Source organism: Crinia signifera, chromosome 5, assembly GCF_055691185.1.
Source record: "Crinia signifera chromosome 5, ASM5569118v1, whole genome shotgun sequence".
Lineage (NCBI taxonomy): Eukaryota > Metazoa > Chordata > Amphibia > Anura > Myobatrachidae > Crinia > Crinia signifera.
The window spans coordinates 200,981,369-201,007,868 of NC_139221.1; the positions used below are offsets into that span (position 1 = coordinate 200,981,369).

Sequence of the window (26,500 nt, forward strand, 5' to 3'; positions counted from 1 at the left end):
AAATTGGGTGCCCAGATATTACACAAGTACCGAAAGATCTCATTCTCTACAGCGAGGTATGAACATGAGAATGGTTTGCTTAATCCCTTTGCTTGCAAATCTGCACCATCACGTTTTTGGGGCATATGCATCAATATTCATAGAACTGCTTTGATTATCAACACATGACAATAGCCTGGCTATGTATGTAGGGCTGCACAGGAAAAAAGAAAATGCAGGTGCACACTCTCAGCCCTGAGAACAGCGACGGACTGGGCCGCTGAATCGGCCCTGGTAGTTGTGCACCCCCGGGCACACGCGCGCATGTACTGCGCATTTACCGGCTTGCAGGAGAGAGGGGAGTAGTGGCATGTGATGCCCCCCTTTCGACTGGACCCCGTCCAGTTGCTCTCTGTGCGCCGATTGTGAGGCGGAGCCTCCACCTTGGGCAAGAAATCGACCCACCTGGCCATCGGCCCCTCTTGCATCTGCCAGAAGTGCCAGATGGCCAGCCCGGCCCTGCCTGAGAATACGGATAATCCAAACAATTTTAATAAACTTTACACTTACATTTCGGTGAAATCTACTGCTTTACGCTATAAGTACATTGCCAAATACAATACATTACTGTATACAGAAATCTCAGTTTTGAAATAATATTATAGGAAAAAACTTTTTAAATAGGCCTCTCAAAATGCTATAAGTATACTAAATGGTCTTACACATACTATTGCACTATAGTGTGTGTATAATAAACTGTGTAATCGTGTTACGCACAAATTCACTTTGTAAAATCAGGCGTAGCAAATATAGATTGGATCCAAATATCAGACTAATTTAATATTCTTTGTGCTGACTGAGATATTAATAAAGGAAAGAAACTTGGATATTAATTTGCAAAAGTGGAAATTATTTTGCAAACATCTATGTTTATTCTTGGAAATGGTATTTTTTGTATGTAGAGGAGGTCACTTTGAGATGGAGAAAACCTGTTTTGTAGAAGGTGAAAGATGGTATCTGACAGATGGAGGTAGGAGTTCTGGCAAAAACATCCTATGCAGAGATAAACTTGCTAACGTCTGGCTAAATCACAGAGGCACAGCATCGAATTCCTATTCCCTCCCTGTGTTTATTTCAGGAAATATTATTAAAGTACCAATAAGATTATGAACAAAAAATCCTTTTTATGCCATACAAGAACTATTAAGCATTGTGGAAGTTGCCATGCCCCTACTATAACACTATAACAGTGTTTTATCCAATATTTGCTTATAAAATTAATTTATGGACAAAGGGTTTTTCAGTCTGTACAAGTACATATTTAAAAAAAAAAATCTACATGTTTTCTCTTTGTTGAGCCATTTACAGTATTTTGACATCTGGTGAGATAAACAGTACACAATGGCACATACACAGACCGGATGAAATCTTTCGAAAACCTTCCAAGTTCCAAGGTTTCCTGAAACTTGCCTGACACTGCATTTATACCAGCTCTATACCAGTCAGGGACAGGCATTCCCTGGGATAAAGCTACCAACATGGGAGTTCTATTGAAGATAAGATGTTGTCCATAGAAACCAATCAGATTATATCTATTACTTTCTAATACAGTAGGTGCTAATTACACAAGAAGTTGAATCTGATTAGTTGCTATGGGCAACATCCCATCTTCAATAGAACTCCCATCTTAGTAAATTTACCCAACTGTATACAATGACTTTCTCTAGCATAAAGGGCAATGAGGGCATGATTCAGGTGCGGATGTAATGCCTACACAGCAGTGACCTTTTTTAGTGACAAGACTGGAAGGCAATCCAAGTGTAGCAGCCACACATAAGTGAGCAGAGATGCCCACTGACTGCTGAGTGCCTGCACAGCCATGCAGAATGGCTGCAGGAGTTGCAATGCTATGGTCTCCCCATCATCTCCCCCAAACAGCCTCATCCTGTCAATGACTCTAAAATTTGCTTCCCCCTGCCAAAACAATTTCTTGCCCGCCCCTCCACCTCCCATAATGCCCCTTTCCCATTACGCCACATACCACAAAGAATCATGATTCTTTTTGTTGATTGGTAGGATGCCCCAGTGCTCTGCACTCTGCAGCATAAAGTAGGGGTACACAACATTGACCAGATACATGCAGTTGTAAATCAAAGGGGCAGGGGTGCACTAGGGATAAATAGTATACAGTAGGTTGTGTAGGTGGGAATAATAAACCATTCTGTGTTTGTCCACCATTGCAGTTGTTACTGCACTGTCCACACAGATTGACTCAACCTGCAGGCAAGGCTAGCCAATCTGCTAATGCAGCAATACAAATAAACTTATTTTAGTTAAAGTTTAAGTTGGGGACTGGCCTGGTCTGCATATATGTGCCACCGCCGACGCAGGTAATTGTTCTCCTCAGAGGAGGAGCAGGAGCAGCCACAGCCCTCCTCCCTCTCCAGGCAGTGCAGCGTCAGCACACTATAGGAGGGAGAGCACACACGGGTGTATTGTGCGGCATGACATAAGGCTCTCAGCTGGGTGGGCATTTATAATGTTACACTGCAAATTTTGATTTCATATTGAAATTACCCAACTCAAAGTTAAATGTCTATGCACATGTTATATCTGCCTGCGGCTCCGTGAGTGGCTGTAAGAAGGGTGAAGGCAGAGTCCTGGGCATGTGCCGGCGGTTGTGCTTGGAAGAGGAGAGAGGAATGTGGACACTCTCCCTCTCCACCGGGCATTTCAAACACAGTGTTTATTCCTTCACTTCTTCCCGATCACAGTGGGCAGCAGTGATCAAGCAGCTCAAGCCTCCCCTGCTTCCCCTCTGTCTCCCCTTCTCCCCTTATGGTGAATGTCCTGCTTCCTCTCTGCCTCCCCACACAGCTGGCAACCTGCGGCACCAAGCTCCCCACTAAGTGGGTGTCACACACCCCTCCTGCACGATGGGCAGCCTGCCGCAAACCCCACCCCCCCCCCAGCAGGAGAAGTTGAAGGGGGCAGCCTGTTGAACCCTCCTCCTCACACACACACACACACACACACATATATATATATATATATATATATATATATATATATATATATATATATATATATGAAGCAATATGAATCATACAGCGGCACTACACAGACGGATTTCAAAAAAGGTGCTTTATAGGTGTCCCAACGTTTCGGGGGATGGATACCCCTTTATCAAGGTGTACAAGTGTACTTGTACACCTTGATAAAGGGGTATCCATCCCCCGAAACGTTGGGACACCTATAAAGCACCTTTTTTTAAATCCGTCTGTGGAGTGCCGCTGTATGATTCATATTGCTTCATATCCTACTGTGCCAGGAGGCACCCGCAGCAGCTGTTAAAGGTTTTGGAAGTGCCAGGCTGAACGTGTATATATATATATATATATATATATATATATATATATATATATCACAAGGGACCAAAACCATACATTCTCTGATTGGTAGCCATACCTCTGGAGACTGGCCACACTCCTAAGCTCCTCATGTTCCAGTCTACCACTGATAAAATTGGTGTGAAGTAATGAATGATGACTTATGTAGAAGAGCCTCTGTACAGTAATTATCTCTGTCCTATGAGGACAGGGTGGTCTGATACAGGGATTGAATGTACAATATATTCCTTGGAAGATGAGATTTTCAGCCATCACATAAAAAACCGTCTAGACAATTAAAAGGGCTTACAATATATATTGGTATTATAATCAAAGTCCCTTCCCATTTATAATAACAATTGTTTGGGATCCCCATCCTAGAATAAGCTGTATTAAATTTACAAAGCAAAATCCTGGCTCTGACATATTAGCCTAGACCTCTGCATATCACCTTTGTTAAATGTGGTCATGTTCGTTGTTACAGAGGCAGCGATGTGCACTTGAAAAGCCATGTACGTCAACATATTTTGCACTACATTAGTGACATTAAGGGCCTAATTCTGGTTCATTCGCAAAAGCAAATTCTCTCTGTATCGGACAAAAACATGTGCACTGCAGGTGGGGCAGATGTAACATGTGCAGATGTAATTATCTGATTATTATGTAGATATTTCTCACTCAGTGTGCAATTGGAATACAAAATGTTTTTTTCCTTACCAGAATTACCCCTCCCTTTTATCACCTGAGTGACACCACAATCTGATTGAGCAGCTTGCTAACAATGTGATGTGCAGAGAGAGTTAGATTTGGGTCTTATTTATTTCTGTGCAGAGTAAATACTGGTTGCTTTATTTTTACACTGTAATATAAATATAAATTTTAAGTACAAACCACACCCAAATCTAACTCTATCTGCATGTGTTACATCTGCCCCACCTGCAGTGCACATGGGGCCTTATTCTGATCGGTGCGGATATTCCCGCATGCGGACGGACCGCCGATGTTGATCGTCTGCGCATGTGCAGAGGTCACTCTGCGCATGTGCAGGCGATTTCGCCGCACGGATTCTTTATACGCCGCACAGGGGGCGTAGAGGGTCGTGAGGGGCTACTTAGCCTCATTACCCTATGCATACGCCCCGCGTTTCATGGGCGTTCCCATGCAAACGCGGGGCGTATGCATGGTAATGAGGCCGTGACGCGTGGGTACGGGGCGGGCATCTGACATCGCCGGATGTCAGCTGCCCGCCCCCATACATGATTTCACACGGACAAGTGTCCGTGTGGTCTTGTGTTGCGGGACCTGGTGGAGCGTGCGGCCCTGCATTCGATGTTCGGCGACCATCGAATGCAGGGGCAGCTCCCAAGACGGAGGAGGCGTATCCCCGTCTAATTTCATGCGGATCGCCACATATCCGCGTACGGACGGCAGGTGGCGATCCGTATGGAAGGCGGGGATTCGCCTGCACGGTTGCGGCCGCATATTCTGATCGGGCCGCACCGATCAGAATAAGGCCCATGGTTTTGTCCATTAGAGAGAGAATTTGCTTTTGCGAGTGAACCAGAATCAGGCCCTAAATGTGGCTAATTTTCTCTGCACGTGTTCAACACTAATGTTAGCTACAGTATAGCAATAAACTGGCACTGCCAGTATAATTACAGTAGTAATAGCGATATACATTAACAAGGAATAAGCAGATCTGAGAAAGTATTTCTTAAAATACTAATTTTGCAGCAGAACATTCAGCTTTGCAAATGCATGAAATTCAGGCAATATGATTTGATTTAAGGTTCAATTTTGCTGCACTATATTTATGAGATGTATTCACCCATTCAGCATTTTGTGTCATTTAGAGGTTATAAAGAAAGCTGTGATAATCTTCCTGCTCTGGGATATGTGACTGAAGGGGGCAACACTTAAGCCCAAATGGTGCCTGGGAAACAGTTCAATTTTCTGTGAAAGAGTTTTGAGTATGCTGCCTGCATCCCTAACTGTAACATTGATTTTAAGGTTAACCAAGTTGAAGCTAGTGCCCACAACTTAATATATGACATGACAATTCAGATCAATATCTCTGAATTATAAAAATGGTTTACACTGATGCTATAATATGAAATGGCTTGAGTGACTATATTCTGCAATGTAGGAATACCAAGCATAGAGTATATTTCACATAGTATGAATCACACAGCTGGAAAACTCACTGACAATACAATTTCACAAAGGTGAAAAAGGTATAAAAACAGCAGACAGAGAATTACTTACAGTGCATAATGATTCAAATGTTTTTGCTGATACAAATGATCCATCAAGGCCAAACAGAAATATAGATGCGTAGGAAAGCATTCCTCCAAGGATAATAAGGTTATTCATATAAGGACTAGACATCTTTATTAACCTGCCAAAAGGAAGACACAGAATAATCTCTATACAAAATAATACTAGAATAACATAAACAGAAAAGTCTGCTATTTTCACTGTTTTAAACTGTGCTGTGACATGAATATTCTGCCTCATCAGGGCCGGTGCAAGGCATCTAGGTGCCCTAGGCAAACCTACAGGATACCGCCCCCCCCCCCCCCCCCCCCCAAAAAAAAAAACACATTACCCTAGACTCAAATCCTGATAACAACACAGTCAGAATGAACAAAACCACCTTGTAAATGACTGCCACCATATATGATGCAGACTGTCTGCATCATGCAGACACACACTGCACCCGGCCACCCCCATGAGCAAATCCAGGTTCTTTTAATATTTTAATTCCACTGACTCACTGTTTAACACACGGAGCCCGCCCGTGTACCAGCTAGCCGCTGCGCTGACAGACAGACAGTTCTGAATCCCCAGTTATCAGGCCTGCCTGCTACAGCGGGAAACTTTGTCGCCCCTGTCAGTCAGTCAGCTGCCTGTCAGCGTTACTTAATCCCCTGCCCGCCTCCCCACCCTGGACGGTCTGGACCGGACACCGACACACACGAGCGGGCGGCAGAGCAATGTACTGACTCCGGCGGGTGGAGGAGCGCCCAAACACATTCACTAAGTAGCTGGGCGGGCGGCGGCGGCTCCTCCACCCGCTAAAGTCAGTACATTGCTCTGCCGCCCGCATCATCATGTGTGTCGATGTCCGGTCCAGACCGTCCAGGGTGGGGAGGCGGGCAGGGGATTAACGCTGACAGGCAGCTGACTGACTGACAGGGGCTGCGAAGTTTCCCGCTGTAGCCGGCAGGCCTGATAACTGGGGATTCGGAACTGTCTGTCTGTCAGCGCAGCAGCAGCTGGCTAGTACGCGGGCGGGCTCTGGCGGGGGGACGGGCCGGGGACGGTGGGGGTCCAAATAAGTAGAGTTACTCACAAATAGCTGCTTGCTTGTTGTCTCTGCAGGCCTGGCAGCTTCTCCAGGCTCTCCTCTGCGGTAGCGTCAACAGCATAGCTTCCTGCTGGCTGCTGCTGCTGCTTCTCCCCGGCTGCAGCTCACTACCGCCCCCCAGTGGCCGGCGCCCTAGGCAAATGCCTAAACTTGCCTAGTGGTGGCGCCGGCCCTGTGCCTTATGCTGCAGTCAGACCATACTGGATGAACTAAAATCAGTCCCACATACTGTGTGCTAGTTCCCTGACTGGGGTTACTAACAGTGTAAAATGTATTTATGTTTAAAATATATATTTTTTTTTATAGTAGATAAGAACCATTTGGTCAGAGTTTAAATGTTTTGTCAGGAATCAATTAAACTACCAGTATATTTTTGGAATGTGGGAGGAACCCAGAGTACCCGAAGGAAACCCATGCAAGCTCAGGGAGAATATACAAACTCCACACAGTTAGGGCCATGGTGGGATTCAAACCCATGACCTCAGTGCTGTGAGGCAGTAATGCTAACCATTACACAAACCGTACTGCCTAAAATGACCAGGATCAAACATGAGAGTGCAGACTACTTAAAACCACAAGGGTCTAGTGATGATGATGATGATGATGATCATGATAATGATGATGATTTTTATTATCATTCACTTTTATTTAGCATCACAAATGTACCATGCCCCCTATGTATGGGATAGCATACAATGAACAATTAAGGTACTTTAAACGGTAACAGTCCAGTTTACAGGTTGGCAGATTAACACAATAACATAATATAAACTTGCCAAATACATGATTACTGGGAGTAAATGTAAGGTGGATGGCTCTGATCATTGGAGATTACTTTCTAGAGCAGGGCTTCCCAAACTTTTTTGAGTCAAGGCACCCTAGAGTATCAGAATTTTTTCAAGGCATCCCTAGGCCAACAAAAAAAGGCAGAATAAATATAACATTAAGTAGATTGGGTTTATATGCGATTCTTAGGGCTATTTCACACGCTCCGGCTCCTGCCGGGCGGCAAAACCCTGCACGGCCAAATGCCTTGCCGCACACAGTAGTTGTTAATGGACACGATTGTGTCCATTCACACAGGACTGCCATGGACCGGCCGATCAGTTGCAGCCGGATCCCACCACTTGTAAACTGCTGTATGAGGAACGGCTTTTCGCCGTGCAGGGTTTTGCCGCCCGGCAGGAGCTGGAGCATATGAAATAGCCCTTAGGGTCAGTTACAGTATGTGGTAAAGGGCAGAATTTGCTTCTGTTTGTACACATTTTATGATTGGAAGCCACCAGCACTGGTTTTGCCCAGCGGATTACTTGACATGTATTCCACTGCGCTCACCAAGCTTCGGGCTCGTTTTATGCGACCGCTCACCACGCTTCAGGCTCGGGCACTTTATAAAATCAACTCCACGCTGACGTGGATAGTGGGGGTATGATCAGGTCGGGAGGACGCGTACCACACTGATGTGGATAGTGGTGGTGTGCTAAATCGCATTATATGCAAATGGTATGCAAATTGTATACAAATCGCATGTGATATTTGCATATGATTTGCATACATTGTGATCCATGGGCATGGGCGCCGTGATAATACACAAGTACCAAAGCAGCCAATATTTACCCTGCACAGAAACAATAAAACACCAAAATCTATTTCTCTCTGCACATGTTACATCAGCCCCACCTGCAGTGCATATGGTTTTGTCCATTAGAGAGTGATTGTGCATTTCCAAGTGAATCAGAATAACCCCCGTGTGTGTAGATAAGGTGGAGAATTACTAAGAGAAATGAATGGTTTTGGGCTTCGTAGGTGAGTAACTGGATTTAAAATTTGGTTCTGAATAGGATTTGGAGGCATTGCAGAAACTTTATCATTTTAAAATTGAAAAATCTATAGCTCATGTCATATGTGTCCCAGTTTTGCCTTCAATACCCCTGGCTGTCACTGAAAACCTGATAACTCTTTCCTCTACTCTATTTTGTGAGAGGTAGGTGGAGGGTCTAAAGAGACCATTGGATTTTATAGACTATCAATTCTAGTAATTTTAGATTATGGTACAGCGGACGTGGCAGACATCACACTGCATGACAAAGAACAAACATGGAGTCGAGATGATTAGAAATGACATTTTAGAATTGATACAAAAACCAAAGGCCCTGTAAAACATTGACAGACAATCAGAAACTGCCATGAATTATTCCTCTATAGGAGGCACATAAAAATGGACTTAAAAAAATATGTAATCTAAAATCATGACAGATCAGAGAAAGGAAACAAATGACTTTTTGTTGCAATGAATCACTACTTACTTGTGGTTCCTATTTTTGATATTAAAGAATAAGAAAGTGCCAGCCATGATCATTCCAATTATTGTTATGGCTGACAGTATACTGTAAAGTGGCAGGAAGATTTGACGTCGCTCCATGCGGATGAAAGTTTGATCCTTTGGAGGTTCCACCCCTAAAATATAATTATAAGGTGTGATTTTCGATCTGTATATGGATCTTGCAATTAATAGCTTATACAGTACTGTAGTTCTCTTTTGTGGACATTTTGTATATCTGTCTATTGCTATGTAATCAGATATACAATAATAGCACCAAGCCCACTGCTGCTCATCATTGCGCATACCTTGAAATCTGATGGAGTCATTAATCAGTTCAAGACTGTCAGCTACCGCATTGTATTCGCCCACCTTTACTTCTTTCCCATCTGCAGAGACAAAAGGAGGAAGTAATAGGTTAGATTAGTTGTTCACCACCTTACATTTGTTCTGTGAAGCTGCTATGGATTAACATATAATTACAAAGTCTAAAATAGATACACAGGCAGTAGATTATTTACAATGCAATGGGACAGTTCTAAAAGCAAACTATGTACTCCTGTAAAGTAAATGCAGTTGTTCTTTTGTTAGAATGAGGTAGATATTTTTACAATAATAAAGGGTCCTATTCAGACTTGAACGCAAAGTTGCAGGTAACTAGAGTACAGTAGATTCCTGCCGCCCAGACAGAAAGAAAATCCACCCTATATAAATCTGCAAATGAATTGCAAAATTAGCATAAATCACTATCAATCTTAAAATCCATATGCAATTCACAAACTATCGATTGATTTTTTTCCAGTCTGTGCAAATGTCTGAGCCTACCAGTCATCTGCATCACAGACAGGTTGTTCAAGGCCAGTGCTGACATCACAGACCCACCCTTAAAAAACCTGGACACATCTGTGTTTCTTTAGATACCTCCTGAAAACCTCTGGCCACATTGTGTTTACGATCCATACGCACTTTTTGTCGCTGCAAAGCATAGTCATTCGACAATCACTCAATCAGTGAGGCCCTTAATCCCAAATTAAGCAATCTGACTGACATGTACATTGGCAGAGACTGACCAAGTGAATTGGTAAATTGTCTCCACTCAAGGCCAGTATCACTTGAGCACTAAAGTATTGACCAAAAAGTTTGGATAACTTTGTCAATAGTTTGTATCGTTATCATAAATAGGCAGCATAGGCTGCTGAGTTAGTTTTACAAGGGAGACAAGCAGTTTAGTTGAAAAAAAAATCAACTTTAGGCATATTGGCCCTTATTCTAGTTGACTCGCTCAGACACGTATTCGTACGCAGATCGGTTCTTATCTCACTGCACATGCGTACCATGTGCAGGTTTGGCCAGCCATGCACACTTGTGACCTTACGAGTAGAAATGGTCTAGAGAACAAATTTGTGCAGAGTAGGCATAATGTGGGCGTATTGATGGGCGCGGCCACAAAACTGACAGTAACCATGGCATACATGGGGTGGTGGCTACATGTGCTGGGTGGTGGACTACTCAAGCTCAAAATCACTCGCTCTGTAAAAGTAAGTCTCAAGCCTCGCAGGCCTGCCGCTTCTCGACCCTGCATTCGCCCGGCGATCAACACGCACAATTGATAAACTACATGCACCTGCATGCAATACACACCCATGCAGCATACAAGTTTCTCTCATTAATCAATTAACTAACTACATGGCAGCCACACGGGAAGCACACTTTTCCACTTTAACCATTTAAAGGTCTCTGCATTCATATCTCTTATATATTTTTCTGTTTTTACCCACAATTGCACCACCATTTTTAACTGCTATTATGTGCCATTTCAAAATTGGCAACCTTAACACACAAGTGTGCCTGCCATTTTGGAAAAATAGTACACACAATTACAACAAGTTGGCTGTGTCATACTTGTATGCAACTCAAACCATTTGTGGGACACATAGATTGAGAGATACTTAGAAAAGTGACACATTCAGAACACAAGAAATACAGTACACATGTAACAATAATAATAATGGTTAATTTGTAGTGTAATTGTTGAAGGCAACTAGTTAGTGGAATACAATAAATACCATAATTTGAGACTAATTGGTTAGTGGGTGGAAAATTACTACCGAGCGAATCTGTGCTGTTGCGTGTGAAAACACCCGCAGAGCCTGTTACTCGGCCGCACACTGGATGTCCGAGCGGACAGGCCAAGCTCTGTGTGAACACGTTAGCATACTCGCAGGAGCACACCACTCCCCTTTGCCTTTAGATGAGAATGAACGGGTTCACCAATCTAATGGACATGCCTTCGCTGCCCGTGTCCATGTGCAGTGCGTTTGCTATGCTACGTGGGAAAGTGTGTCCGAACAAATCAATCAGAATAAGGGCTATTATACACTGACAAGAAAACATATGTCAACCCTTTGGAATATATTTCAGTAATATTGGTCATAAAATTATTATTATTATTACCTTTTATTTATAAGGTGCCACAAGTGTACTCAGCACCGTACATATAGCACACATTAGAACAATACAGGCAGGGGTTAAAGTGAGGGGGAACGGGGTGGAACTAAGTTCCACCTCTACCACAGCCCTGAACAGTAATTCCAACAGAAAATCCTGTCCCAGAAGCTTCTTCTGACATGGTGTATGTGATGTCATGCCATCACCGCCACTGAAGTGAAGAAGAGCCACTAAGAGGAGCAGACTCTGTGCTTGCTGAAGGGTGAGAGATGACTGGAGGAACTCAAAGGAGGGGAAGCTGCTGGAGAGCCACAGGGCATGGAGCTTCTGAGGGACATGGACAGAGAGCTACTGGAGTGACAGTTACAGATGTGTATAAGCACTACTTTGGACATTATGTGTAGAAGGGGCACTAATATGTGGTGTAATATGAATCAGGGGCACTACATGCAGTGCAATGTGTACATAATTGTACTACTGTGTGTTGTAATTGGAGTTACTATTGTGTGACCACACCCCTTCCTTGTGGGACCATTATCCCTTGGCACTTGTCTAGGCTCTGCCTACTTGGGGGGAGGGTCAGTTTTAGGGGAAAGGAATTCCACAACCTCTCTAGGAACACTTTAAGCCCTGAATACAGGGTACACAGAACTAAACATAACAGCAACAGAAGAACTAAAGCAGAGCACAAGTAACAATTAGCAGCACAGTTCTTAGTACACAATACAGCTGAGATATAGGGAAGCAAGTGAAAAGAGATATGAATATACTGTAGATAGCAGGTGAGAAAGAATACTGTAATTGAAATTTAAGAAGAGTGTTGTGAGAACAGGAGGGACGAGGACCCTGCTCCAAGGAGCTTACAGTCTGTGAGCATGACAGGAATAGTCAGGGCATGAGGCAGCAGGTAGTGAGAGTGGACAGACCAAAATAGTACTCTCCCTCAGTCTACCCACCTCTCCCCTCCTCCGCCTGCACCCTCAACTCTTAACAGCCCTGCACTGTGGCCAATGCCCCAACACACCCGCTAGGGGCAGAAAGCATGCAGCGTGAATATGTATAGGTATAGTAAATGTGATCTGATCTACAGCTACAGTAATCTATAGTCTGCCTATATTAATAACACAATTATACATCTTTATTGATAGACTATAAACAGTCAATGCAGCCCCCTAGCAGCGGAGCAGCCACAAACCATGATGCTTCCAATACTATAATTTACAGATGAGAGGTGATTTTGCTTCTGTGTGCTGCGCCTTTACCTGGAGAAGTAAAGGTGCAGCACACAGAAGCAAAATCACCTCTCATCTGAATGGAGATTCAAAATGTTGTAAATTTCTTCAAGACAACTCCACATTTGTTTCCTCTGTCTGCAGAAGATGTTGCCAGTAACATTAAGTATCATTAAGAGGAAAACAAGCTATTGTGTGCAAAATTTGTCTGTAGATATAGTTTGGTCATTAATAAGAAGTTGGCTAGATGTTTTTTAATCTTTAATTTGATTGGCCTATTTCACTGCCGGCATCCTGTGTAGTAGATTTTATATGCATCAATAGGGCAATGTATGGAATGAGAATTAATAGCACCTCACAACTGAGATATAAAATCATATTGTAGGTAAACACATTGACACTGATGTAGCAAACCAAGGGGATGTGCAGCTCATGTAATGAATACAAGTCTTTAGTTTTATTGTCAGGTACCAGTGTTATATTTCTTGCCAACCCTCTTGTTACATTTCATCATTTTACCTTTACAGGTTGAGTATCCCGTATCCGAGTATCCGTTATCCGAATTATTCCGAAAACCATACATTCCAGAAAGTGAAAAAAAATATTTTTTTTGCTAAAAACTCACTGGGAACATTTGTAAAAGCACTACTGGTGACATGATATGTAACTGGCACTATATATGTGCAAGAAAGTGATTGCTTGGCATTCAAATTCAATATCTGAGATAGTACATAAATTTTGTTTCATGTTTTGAAACCTTATTTTTTGAACAAATAAAATATATTTGTGTGTATTTTATGTGGTAATAAAATATATTTGTGTGTATTTTATGTGTTTATACAGCATACATGCAAGATACTTCAAAATACATAATTGAAATATTAAAATATTCCGAAATACGGAATAATCCGTTATCCAAAATTCTCCTGGTCCCGAGCATTTTGGATACGGGATACTCAACCTGTATTATATACTCTATATGCTTTTATTTCTTGCAACTCCCTTATGATTTTGTCCCATTGTGTCCCTTTGTGGTGCAGATTTTGTTGACCAGACTGATGGGCAAACATATTTCTGCTTCCTTTTGAGAATTACTTTAAATCACAGTAGATCAAAATACATCACAGAATGTTTCCATATGTCCAGAGGTAAGTCTTTGATGTAGATGTAACGCATTGGGTGTAGTTCTGTTCCTGCACACTTTGTTGGATTGCCATTAGGGAATTTATTAGTAATTGATTTGAACCTTAATATTATTGAGTGTACTGTAGCTATATACATATTTGAGTGAGCTGTCCTCATACTAAGGTAAGCCTATTTTTATTACTTACATATGTGTGTACTAATTTTGTGTTGTACTGTATGTTCCTATTGCGTTTAATTAAAACAGTTGTTGCTGTGATAAGACACTATGGGGCCATTATTTCCTTCTTTATGAGCTCCAATAATTGGTGGAGAAGAAGCTCCCATGAAACACAACAGGGACCATTAAAGATAGATAAATAATTAGATTTTTGCAAATGATGTCCTGTCTTCATATGCGGTAAACAATATTAAAGTACATTCATGTATCGACTGGGAAATCTACACGTCTGACGACTCCCAAGAACCCATCTAAAGTTCCTGTATCTGCATGTTAATTTGGTACATAAGTACTTATCAGCTTTATCTTTGAGGTAATTTACATTCTGAGAATACTGCACTTTTAGATGCATATTTTTATACTGTCTTCAGAATCTGTGTCGGTCTACCGATCCAACCACTAAAATTTTATAGCCACCTTTTAATTATGAAGGAAGTATCTGAAACACATAAAACAGACGCGCTTTACTGACTTGTTTACATAGAATCATCTAATTTATTGGTCACATATCATTATCACATTGTTTATCACATTATTTATCAAACCCGTCTATACTGATTTAGAAATGCATGGTCAGTGTCACTAATCCTGAATGCCTGATATAGAATTTTTGTACAATACAACTACAACTTTTGCAAAGATGGAAAAGTTAGTTTACAAAGCTGTAATTTAAGTTAAACATACCTTAAAATATATGCAAGTTTTATATTAGCAAATAGCTGCATCTGAGGTGATAATGTGGCACCATGATTGTCTACTCGCAAAACTCTACCACTCATAAAGTTTTGTCTTTAGTTTACTGAACTTACACGTGAATGCCTAATAACAACTTTTAGCGAAGTAAGCTATAACATTTTTTTGCAAATCCATTTTTACATGGGAGTATATTTACTAAAGTGCATGTTCTTCATAGTGGAGATGTTGCCCATGGCAACCAATCAGATTCTGCCTATTATCTTGAGATAAATGAGAAGTAGAATATCTACTTGTAAAATTCTGCGCCTTAGTAAATGTACCCCATGGAATCTGTTTTGTTCAGCAGAGCTCTTCATAAAAAGTGCACAAAAAAGCTCTTTTTAGATTTTCAAACCTTCATACCAGTATATTTATGTCTATCAGTGAGAGATGGCTTCTGATCTATTAAGTATATAGCATAACAGACATTAGGAGGTATTCAATTAAAAATGGCACTAATTAGCTCCCATAGCATTTTTTCCCTTTTTTGAGTACTTTTCACTCATGCAGTAATTGAATAACCCATTTAACTCAGTTAGCTTCCAGTGCTGTCCTCTTTATGTGGAGTAGTTAATTTTTCATCATATGAATTATACTAAATCAAGAAAATTATTTTAAAGAAGGTATTTATCATGTACTCTATGCTCGAGGAAAATAAACAGACCATTCATTGTTTTCTTTTTTTTATCAACAATATTATTTATTAATTACATTTATTTGGGATACTACTGTGGATTATTAATTAAATGGATGCATTATTATTCATTTCTGTATTCAATGGGGGACTATTGAATTGTTAGGGCCAGATGTACTATGCTTGAAAAGTGATACAATGGAGAGTGATAAACCACAAGCAAATCAGCTCCTTACTGCTATGCCACAGGTTGTGTTTAAAAAATGACAGGTAGGAGCTGATTGGCTGGTGGTTAATCACTCTCCATTTTATCACTTTTCAAGGCTTAGTACATCTCGCCCTTAGGGATGATAATCCATCATAAATATATTACTTTTGGCACAATTTAGAAATGGAGTAGCTATTGTAAATTATTTAGTATATGGGGTACTGTGTCTTTTTTCATTATTATTGAGTAAACATGTTAACAGATTTTAATATATTGAGTAGCACTTGGCTCTTAAACTGGCCAACTGTGATTTGGCCACTTTTCACCCGACAGTGGTTAAAATGTATGTGTCTGACATCCGATACATGGTCCCATGCGCATTGGATCAAATTCAGAGATCAAAGGTTCTGCACAGCTGACCTCTGAGTCAGGCAGCCTCCTGGCAACGGGGAATGGGAATGCATACGATATATCGTATGCAAAAGGACCACATACTATATGCTGCCCTCATGCTGCTTGCATGCAACTTCTCCCACTGGAGAAGTCCCATAGTGCATGAGGGGCTCTACAGCACGAGAAATTACTTCTACAAACAGCAATTTACCTCAACACTTTGAACCATACATTATATATCAAGAAAAAGGTAACTATTCATATCATTAACAATAGAAAACAGAAGTAATTTACACAATGGTGTAATATGTGTAAAACAAATTGTACCATTAACAATCAACCCTTATAGTATGTGTGTATTTACAGGGTATTACATTGATATCCATCTCCAGAAGGGTTAAATTTAATAGAGCTTCTAAAATGAAAAGAGTTGATGTTGCCTGTAGCAACCAATCAGATTATGTCTAACATTTCATTATTGCATCCTAGAAAGTGATAGAAAGAATCTGATTGGTTGCTATGGGTAATGTCACCTCTTGTCATTCGAAGCTTTAGTATATTTATCCCTAAGAAGACTAAGAAGGTGGGGTTATGTGTGCAGCTGCATACACTGACCATGGCTGAGAGAGATGCATAAACATACAGTGATGGGGGGATGTGGATCCATACACTGACTGCAGGTGCACCAAACCATTCCCTTGCTTAGGGCCCCACGAGGTCTAAATCCCCCTCTGGGCAGAGGCCTTTCACTATTATCCCAAGAAGTAAATACATCCACCAGACACCCACTAGCTTACAGTATATACCCTTTTCAAAGATAGAACACTTTTAATATTCGGTAATTATTACATGTACAGTATATGATTTCATAGTATTCATATCATAAAGCTTCAAAAAAGGATAAAATAGTACTGTATGTGTCTGCAGATATTAATCAGTCCTTCACATTGCCATAATATTTATTCAGGGTCAGAATGCCCCACGTGTCCTTGTACAGCAATTTCACCTATCAGATACATTGTATTCTTAAAGGTGGCCATACACTAGTAAGATTTATCTTCAGATCTGGCTGGTTGGAACAAAAACATGGTTATGGATGAGTGACAGTTTGTGAGTTTTCCAGCATTTCCAAGCAAATGGTCAACTGTCATTTGCTCTCATCCATAACCATGTTTTTGTTCCAACCAGCCAGATCTGAAGATAAATCTGCGTGTGTATGGCCATTAGTCTAGATTTCCATCAGCTGTTCAAACTGCAGTTTAATAGGTGTGCCAATATACTGTATATTCGTATCACTGAAAATAACAAGCATGTGATACTGTATCTAATGTGGAAATGTGAAACTAATGGTTCTTAGCAGTTTGGTATTTAGTAAGTCTGGCAGTTGGTACTTTTGTGTCATCAAGGTATTTTTCTCAAACCACGAGGAGACAAAAATAAGGCCTGTATATTTTTAATATATGCTCATAAATAGTAAATTAACATGTAACCCATTTAATAGATACAGCCTTAATTAAAACAACATAGGATGGATGGCATTATATAAATAAATTTACTATTTTACTATTTATCGTTGGTTACTTTGATAAGTTACCAGAATGGAGTTTCTTGTTAAAAAAAAAACTGGCAACTTATATCATTTTCTATAAAACTTGAATTCCATTTTAAGACATCCAATGGTGCTGGTGTCCTCTGTTTTAAGAATACAATAGTCTACTCATGCAACAGTCTACTACCACCAGAAAGCAAAGATGTCACTTGCACTGAAATTTTTTTGAATTTCAGAATATTTTGGATATCAGATTTTCCGATATGGCAGACTCAACATGTATATGCAATAGAAAATTAGGTTTTATCAGTACAATACAGTACAATAGTTACATATTTACGTGTGCAGTTTTTCAGAGCATCAGATAAACCCAGGGAATAAATAAATGGGGCCGAAACACGTAGCAAACGCCGGGCATCTAGTGAGATAGTTTAGAAAATACCCCTGCATTGCTCTGTGTGTAGAGGCATAGCAATAATGATGCATGGCCCCGCCCATCGATATTGCCCAGGCGATTAATGTCCAGCACGCTGGATAAATCAAGTTAATCGCCGGGGTCACCAAGTTCAGGGCCAATGTTCTAATGGAGAACACTGACCCTGACAGATCGCTCAGCAGCACATTGCTGTGCAGCGCTGTGTGATCTGAGTGTTCTAGCATCACTCCGAAGGCTCATTTCTCCTCATCTTCCTGTGTGTAGGCCACTTAAGATTTTTGTTACCAAGGATAAGACAGTAAAGGTCATACTGTATATTTTCTGGGGGGAAACGTTGAAATTCCCAAAGGAACCCTTTCAGTATTCTGAATTTTTTTTTTTTTTTTTAGCAATTCCTATGGAATGTGTTTCTTCATATGTAGCAACATATAAATTTCCATCAAACGTTTGGCATAGCGGTGTAATCTTGATGAAGGTGTGGCTTGAAATTCAAAATCATGGTGTAAGAGTCTCCGAGCTGGATTATATGGAGATTTAATGAAAGCCCAGAAAATGTCACTGAGCATTCCCAGATCTAATAACAAGTGACTTTTTCATAAAACATGTCTTGGAGACGTTTAATGTTTCATAATGGAATCAAATCACTGTCTTCAATGTATTCATATATTCTGGCATAATCCTTTGGAAGGAAGAAGACTCTACAGTATACACAAGTCACAACAAACAGTAAGAGTGAAGGACACGGGTGAATGGTGAAAGTGTTTCGATGAAGCATGATTATAGTAGTTACATGATGACATGATTACAGCACTTTTATGATTACATTAGTTTTGACAAAGTTCTGAAAGTAGTCTGATAATCCCTTAGAAGTTATGACAGCACAAAGCATTGTTTTCCATGAGACAATGCAAGCAGCTGTATTTATTTCTAACTTGACTGTTGTGAGGGACTGTATGTAAGCACTTTAGGTTTACTCTATGTCATATATAACTAGCAAAATCACCTGACTGTCATGCTTACTTATTGTATATTAGGGTGTTTATTCCCCATCACTGTCTGCTGTACAACTTTCAGTGAAAGATTTCTTTATATATATATATATATATATATATATATATATATATATATATATATATATATATATATATATATATATATATTTATGTGTGTAGAGATAAGATCACACTCCATCCAACAAAGAACATCTCCTAGGGTGTCATCCAGAACCAAAGTCCATGTATGTAGAAAAAAAGGACACACTCTCCAGTATTTTAAATGCAATTAAAATTAGCTGTGTATTCAAGAAAAAATGTACAAAAAGGATAAATATCAGGGTACTCAACGTTTCCGTCCACTTGGGACCTTCGTCAGGAGGTAAGCAACAGATACAGCAATCCAACAGAGGGCACAGCTCAGACCACACAGCAGGTTCCTACAGCGATATATATATACAGGTATCATAGTTCGGCACTGCTGCTGAAACAAAGTAATGCCCGTACTGCCTTCTTTAAATTGTCATATATAACAGTCCTTATGCGCCGTCATCCAGCTCCAATAAGGCAGGCAGCACTCCAACGGTACATGTGTGACGAAAACAATTTTATTTCAAGTTACCATTAGCCTACATTTCAAGACCTGAGTCTTGTCATCAGGGCGTGCATAAATATAAAGTGCTGTGCGCTGGTTTTTTGCACTGTGGGGACCCGGAAGCGTGTGCATCGCACAGCGCTGAGAGAGGACATGAGGGACGCAGGAAGCCAGGTAACCTTATACCGCGAGCAGGATGGGACACCAGCCTCAACAGTTACCTGATGCTGTAAGAGACTCAGTGACATTATGCCCCACTTAGCTGCACTGCCCTGCCACCAATCCCACCCCACTCTGCCCCCCTTACTCCCAATACCCCTTCCCTTATCCAGCATTTTTGACTTTCATTATTAGAGAATAAAGATTGTTCATTATTGTTTACTGGAGGGTGGCCTCCCTCCCTGAAGACCAGCAGCCACATATATATTGAGACACACCAAGTGAGCGCGGAACCCACCAAAATTGCATAATCTTATTTAGGTTGCCTGTTGCAGCCCCACTTATGAGGACAAGGAAACTTCACTTGTGGCACAGAGGTATCAAACAGGCAGAGGTTTGTGAAGTTTCCTGACCATCGGGAAACTGAGAAGGGGGTCGCCGCTGACGAACCGCCCCCAAGTACCAACCAGTTTCTAACATTTCAAATGCAGCCTGTAACATGGCAGTTAAGAGATGACTAGTTGGTACTTTATCTCTCCAAAGCAAGTTGCCCCCTAAATCTCATTTTATTGCTGACAATGTACTAACTAAAAAAGATCTCTAGTAGCTACAAAACCACTTTAGTTAGGATAAATTTAATTATGCTATATGATCTTTTAATGTAATTACAGCTAAAAACACCTCAGATTTTTTTTTAAGTATTCCCTCATCTTAGCTGGAGCCACGGGGGCTGCCACATGTCCCTTGGCTCTGCCACTTAATATAAGATAATATATTATGGTAAATATAATTTTATTAGAACACTTGGTGTACTCTTATTGTAAGTGCAATAGATAGTTAAGCACCTTAGATAATGTATATTACTGTATATTCCTGATCTAGACACAGTGCATTGAGAATACAGTGCACATTGTTAAGCAATATGGAATCATAAGTAGTAAGAACCATTCAGCTTTGAGAAGTATTTATAAAGTACATTATATAAAATCATAGGTAGATGCTGATTGGGTGACTAAGAGTGACAACATTAAATTCAATAGTCTAGTCTAGCTCATAGAATGACACATGTACAGATGGAGCACCTCTAGTTCTTGCCCGGGGATCACCAGCATGCCTGCGCCGGCACAGAGGCGCTCCATCTGACTGGGGCGCGCGTGCCCCAGTCAGGATGTTTGATAATGTGGCAGGTAGTAATGACTACAGTTGTGCACCAGCTAGGGCATTTGGAAAATGTGGACCATTGGCCTCCCCTGTCCTATAGGGACTGGTACGTATTTGGCACTTGCACTTGTTGCATTTAGAGAGGTACTGTAGAACAGAGGTTACCTAGCGGCATGTTAAAAGGATGGTAAGGACATGTTAAACCAAATGTGTCCCATGCTATCCACAAGAAAGAGGTATTTGTATCTGTGATGAGAGAGATAATTTACAGGGGCATGACCCAAGTGCAAATTTACAAGTGATGATGATTTGATTGTATTGGTTGAGTCTACCTTAACCCCTCCCACTAATACTTTAAACATTGGTTGTACAGTTGCTGTCAAGAAGATAGCAGAGTCCTATTTGATCTTTTAGAAAAGAAAGCTAAGGATGTTTTGCAGCAGGGTACAGTATGTCACCAGCTCAGCAGGGGCATGACTACTATTGTTTGGGATTGGTCTGTACAGGGAGTGGGGACTGTGCCATAGGGTGGCTAGCACAATAGAGGGCAAAGCTACCGCCTACCATCAACCATCTCAATCTCTCTCAATTGCTTTAAGAAATTGCTTCAATTGCTTAAAGAATACACCACATGTTATATTACTGGAGGGGTTAACAAATTTTGTTCATTAAAGTAAAATCTATCATCTATCTATATACATATGTATACACCCATACATATGTATTAAAGTTTTATTTTTCTTGGGTGTCAGTGTGTTTATTTGACTATTTTTCAACTACAAGTGCCAGCGGGCCCTATAATGCCCCGCATGCTGGGACTTGTGGTTCTCCAAGTCCCAGCTTGCAGGGGAGGCTTGCTAGGACTCATAGTTCCACAGTATTAAACAATAGTTTAATCTATTTTTTTTACACTTAATCAGTCCGGTGGCCACCGCTACAGGGCCACCGGGGACAGCACCAGGCTTCAGCCTGGTCAGGTAAGTCCTGGAGAGGGGGACCCCTTTATTGGAGTGGTCCTCACTCCCCCAGGGCCCCTGGCCAGGCTGACTGGTCAGTAGGGATGAATGCTTTGGCCGGGGGGACTTGTATAAAAAGTCTCCCCCCGGCTGTGGCATTACCCTGCTTGCTGGTTTGGCCTGGAGCTGGTTCTTAAAATACGGGGACCCCTAGTCATTTTGTCCCCTGTATTTTGGGAACCAGCCAGCTGGTTTAAAAAAAATCGGGGAACCCCTATTTGGTTGATTTCCTGATTTTTTAATACCAGCCCGGCTCTTTCAGCCAGGTACTGGTTACAGCTGTGGGACCCAACACCATTTAAAAAAAAAAAAATTATTTAACCATTTTTTTTAACACTGAAGCCTGTATGGATCTGACTGACCCATGCAGGCTAAAGCCAAATACGACAGGAAAATAAAGTGTATTTTCCTGCCATATTTGGCACGCCATCCGCAGGCGTTTTACGCTAATTAGCTGCGTATTTTTAATACGACCGCTTAGTAAATCAGGAACCACCATTCTTTTGAATGGTGATTTCTGTTGTATTGTATCAATGGTGTAATCATTCGTATTTGTAAATACAAATACGAATGTCCCATCAATAAGAATACGAAAATGCTATTTGTTTTCACAAATTTTTCTTAGTAAATTTCCCCCCAAAAGTTTTTTTTCAATTAAGGTAATAGAGGTACACAGGGACGTAACTAGAACTCTGTGGGCCCCATAGCAAAATATTGAAAGGGCCCCCACCCCACCACTGTCACTACAATACGGCTTAGGGGAGGGGAAGAAAAGAGTAAGGGGAGTGAGAGGCAAAGAGGGTGTCTGGGAAAAAGAAAAAAAGTGGGGCAAGAAAGAAAGGGAAGAGGGGTGGTCAGGGAGAAAATGAAGGCTTCATGGAAAAAAAGGAATGAAAGAAAGAGGAGAGAGACAGAGAGGACGGGTGTCAGAGAGAGAGTGTTTGGAGGGAACAAGAGATGGGCTTGCGTGAACGAAAGAGAGAGAGAATGTCAGGTAGGGAGAGAGAAAGAGAGGAGAAAGACAGAATAAGAGTTTCAAGAAGAGAGAAAAGATCAGAGAGAATGACAGAGACCACCTAGTGGAGAGAGAGGAAGCATAGACGGGTGGACAGGGGCAAAGAAATATGGGAAAAGAACAACATATGGGGGCACAGATGGACAAGGGGCAGGGGTGGGATGGGGGGGGCAAAGATGGACAGAATGGGGGCATATATGGAAAGATGGATGGGAGGTGGGCATAGGAGACAGGGAGAGAGCACAATACTGGGCACAAACTGACAAGACAAATGAGGGGGATAGACTCATGGACAGAGCAGCATATGGGGGTACAGAATGACAGGTGGGCAGCATAGTCAGAAGGAAAGGTGGATGGAAAGACAAACAGGCACAGCACCATTTGGAGGGACAGAATGACAGATGCATGTGGGGGGTGTAGCACAAACAGGCGGAAGGGTGGGGGGGACACAGCACAGACAGATGAATGGACATAGCATTATATGGTGGTACAGACTGACAGGATGGATGTTTACCTTCCCTGGATCAGCCAACAACAGTCTACACCTTCCTCTCATTAATGGTGTGGCTCAGGGCAGCGACAGCAACAGCTCCTCCTCCATTTGTTCATAGGTATTTTCTCATTAGTCACTAATTAGCGCAAAGTGTTAATACCTCCATGCACATATATATATATTTATATATATACACAAGGTATATTATAATATAATCTTCTTGATAAAAGTGCTACGTTTGCTGAAACGCGCTATATACATATACACATACACATACACAAGGTGATACAAAAGTCGCAGTACACCCCTTTGGTTCAAGAACTGTGCAGAAAATGGGAAAACTTAATACTCCAGTAACGTATTGGTTAGGTGGGCTATCTTTTATCTTTTATGGTATGTATCTCCTCATCTCGTTTATAAAATGATGTGAATATTCCAGTTATAACCAAAAATTATAATTTTATATAATTTTGTTTTTAAATCCACATATTTAACAATGCATGACTGAGCAAGATTTCTGTCTTTGTGGTGCTGTCATAATGCTTGAAGCTTAAATGTCAATATGAGTATTTGTCACAATGGTACTGTATAAAATAACACACATGCATAACTTGAGCATGGAGTCAGGTAGGTGCCACGCTGTGCAGGGATGTAAAAGTGTAAACAAAAAAGTCTACAAAAAGAATTATATAAAAAACTGATAAAATAATATTTTTTTTTTTTACAAAAAACACATTTACTATGATTTGTATTGAGAAATTAGTGTCATTTTTATAACTGTAACTGTTATAAATTGCAGTTCACATCAGACGCTGCACACACTGAGTGACACCAGTGAGTTTTGCGGTCAACCATGGACCCGCCGCCAATATCTATGCGGGTTATGCAAATTGTTTATTATACAAATAATCCTTTTGGGGCATATTAATGTTTATTCATCCCCATTAGTACAATATTGATTGCACCTGCGGCATCCACTGACTGCACCAAATATTAGAGGGAGATTATCTGGGCACAACTGAGTTAGGATATATTATCCTTTTTAAATGACATTAAGTGTTTCATGTGTGTCAATTGTCTACTGTGTGTCCATACTTTGCTATTTTTAGATGTATCCAATAAAAGTTAAATTTTAATAAAATTGTTCTCCACGTGCATCACACAGTGACATTCTTTCCTTTCTTGTGTTTTTTATGTCAATTTGTGTCCAGTGATAGCACACCCTCTCTTGCTCCATATTATACTATTAGAGGAACATTATCGATGAGGGTCACCTGTGTATAATTCCTCCTGTGCGACTGTTCTCACCCATCCCCCATTTTGTACACATTTTTATAACTGCTCTGCAGAATAATTGCATCTATGTTGGTACATTTTTGAATGCATTGCCCACTTAAATTAGAACACACACCCCACATCCTGGTACTGGCCACGCTGTCTATGACCATGAACCTGCTTGCTGCGCAGTCATAATCTCAGAAGTGTGTCAAGTGGAATCACAGGGACAGACCTTTGTAGCAAGCTCTGTCCATACATGCAATATTTAATACATCTTTGCAATGCATTCAAATATCACATTGTGGATATGGGCAAATTTATGATACAGAAAAATATATGAATTTTACAGTTTCTTTGTTTGATTTAAAACCAGGGGAAATGTAGGATTGTAGTCACTAGTGATATACTGTAGCTGAAATTTTCTAAACACATCAAGGAAAATTTACTAAGATGGGATTTCTATTTCACATGGGATGTTGCTATGGGCAACCAATCAGAAACTACTTCTCATTTAATTAGCACCTTCTAGAAGATAATAGATAGTACCTGATTGGTTTCCCATAGCAACATCTCATGTGAAATACAACTCCCATCTTAGTAAATTTCCTATTATTTTAATTCCTATCCTATCTACTAAAGTAAGTAACAGTATGTAAAAAACGATATTATTCATATTTCTGTTTTCCTTTAGTTAAAATGTATCTTGGGTGTACCTGTCATAAAAGAAAATATATATCTAAATATGCATCCCATTGTTTAAATAGAGAATAGAGAATCTGCATCTAGCCATTATCAAATGAATGTGCTTGCTAACACATTGCACATGTATGAGGGGAAATAGTGACTGAAAGTATGTATGGATCGTAAACGCAATGTGGCCAGAGCTTGATGGGGTTTTCAGCAGAGTCTATGACATCAGCACTGACTACTTCCAGGCGAGTCGGCGTGGGGGCGCCCCGGTGCCGGGAGGGGGGGGGAACTGTCCTGCGGCGCTGTCCGGTGCCGGAGGAGGGGGGTACCTGTCCTGCGGCGCTGTCCGGTGCCGGGGGAGGGGGGTACCTGTCCTGCGGCGCTGTGTATTTAAAGCTGGCGGCGGAGGCAGCGGGGGTCCCTGCAGTCCATTAGAAATAACAAGCGCTATCCGCCGGGCTATGCGGAAGCGCTTCTGTTGTGAAAACACTGGCAGCACGCTGATTGGCTGAGATCAGCGTGCGCCGTGCTGCCAGTGTTTTCACAACAGAAACGCTTCCGCATAGCCCGGCGGATAGCGCTCGTTATTTCTAATGGACTGCAGGGACCCCCGCTGCCTCCGCCGCCAGCTTTAAATACACAGCGCCGCAGGACAGGTACCCGGGCAGCACAGGGGGGGGGGGGGCAAAATGCCGCCCTCCAGTGGCCGGCGCCCTAGGCAAATGCCTAGATTTGCCTAGTGGTGGCGCCGGCCCTGCTTCCAGTCTGTTTCAGTTGCAAATTAGTGGTAGCTTCAACCCTACTCACAATTGCAAAGACAACAAAGTTTCTTTGATAATTTAGGAATTGCATATAGATTTACGAATGGATATTGATCACCAAACCATTAGCATTTCTCTCACAATCGTGCAATGGAATTTTTCTTTCTTTCTGGGAGTTGGCTTTCTCCTCACAGTCCACTGCGGATTTTCTGATTAGCAATGCATGCTGAATTAGGCCACTTTAGCGACATTGCCAAGCCATAGGTTTTCTCCCCATAAAAGGG

At 41.3% G+C, this 26,500-nt stretch overlaps 1 protein-coding gene across 1 annotated transcript in view; it reads right to left on the minus strand.

The window, feature by feature from the left end:
• Positions 1-26,500, minus strand: part of GABBR2 (gamma-aminobutyric acid type B receptor subunit 2) — a 645,054-nt gene that overhangs the window by 174,303 nt on the left and 444,251 nt on the right. Inside the window, exons 9-11 of the mRNA XM_083188433.1 lie at positions 9,367-9,447; positions 9,045-9,195; positions 5,634-5,766 (exon numbers count right to left, since the gene is read on the minus strand). Coding sequence (XP_083044559.1) covers positions 5,634-5,766; positions 9,045-9,195; positions 9,367-9,447 — 365 coding nt within the window. The remainder of the gene's footprint in view (positions 1-5,633; positions 5,767-9,044; positions 9,196-9,366; positions 9,448-26,500) is intronic.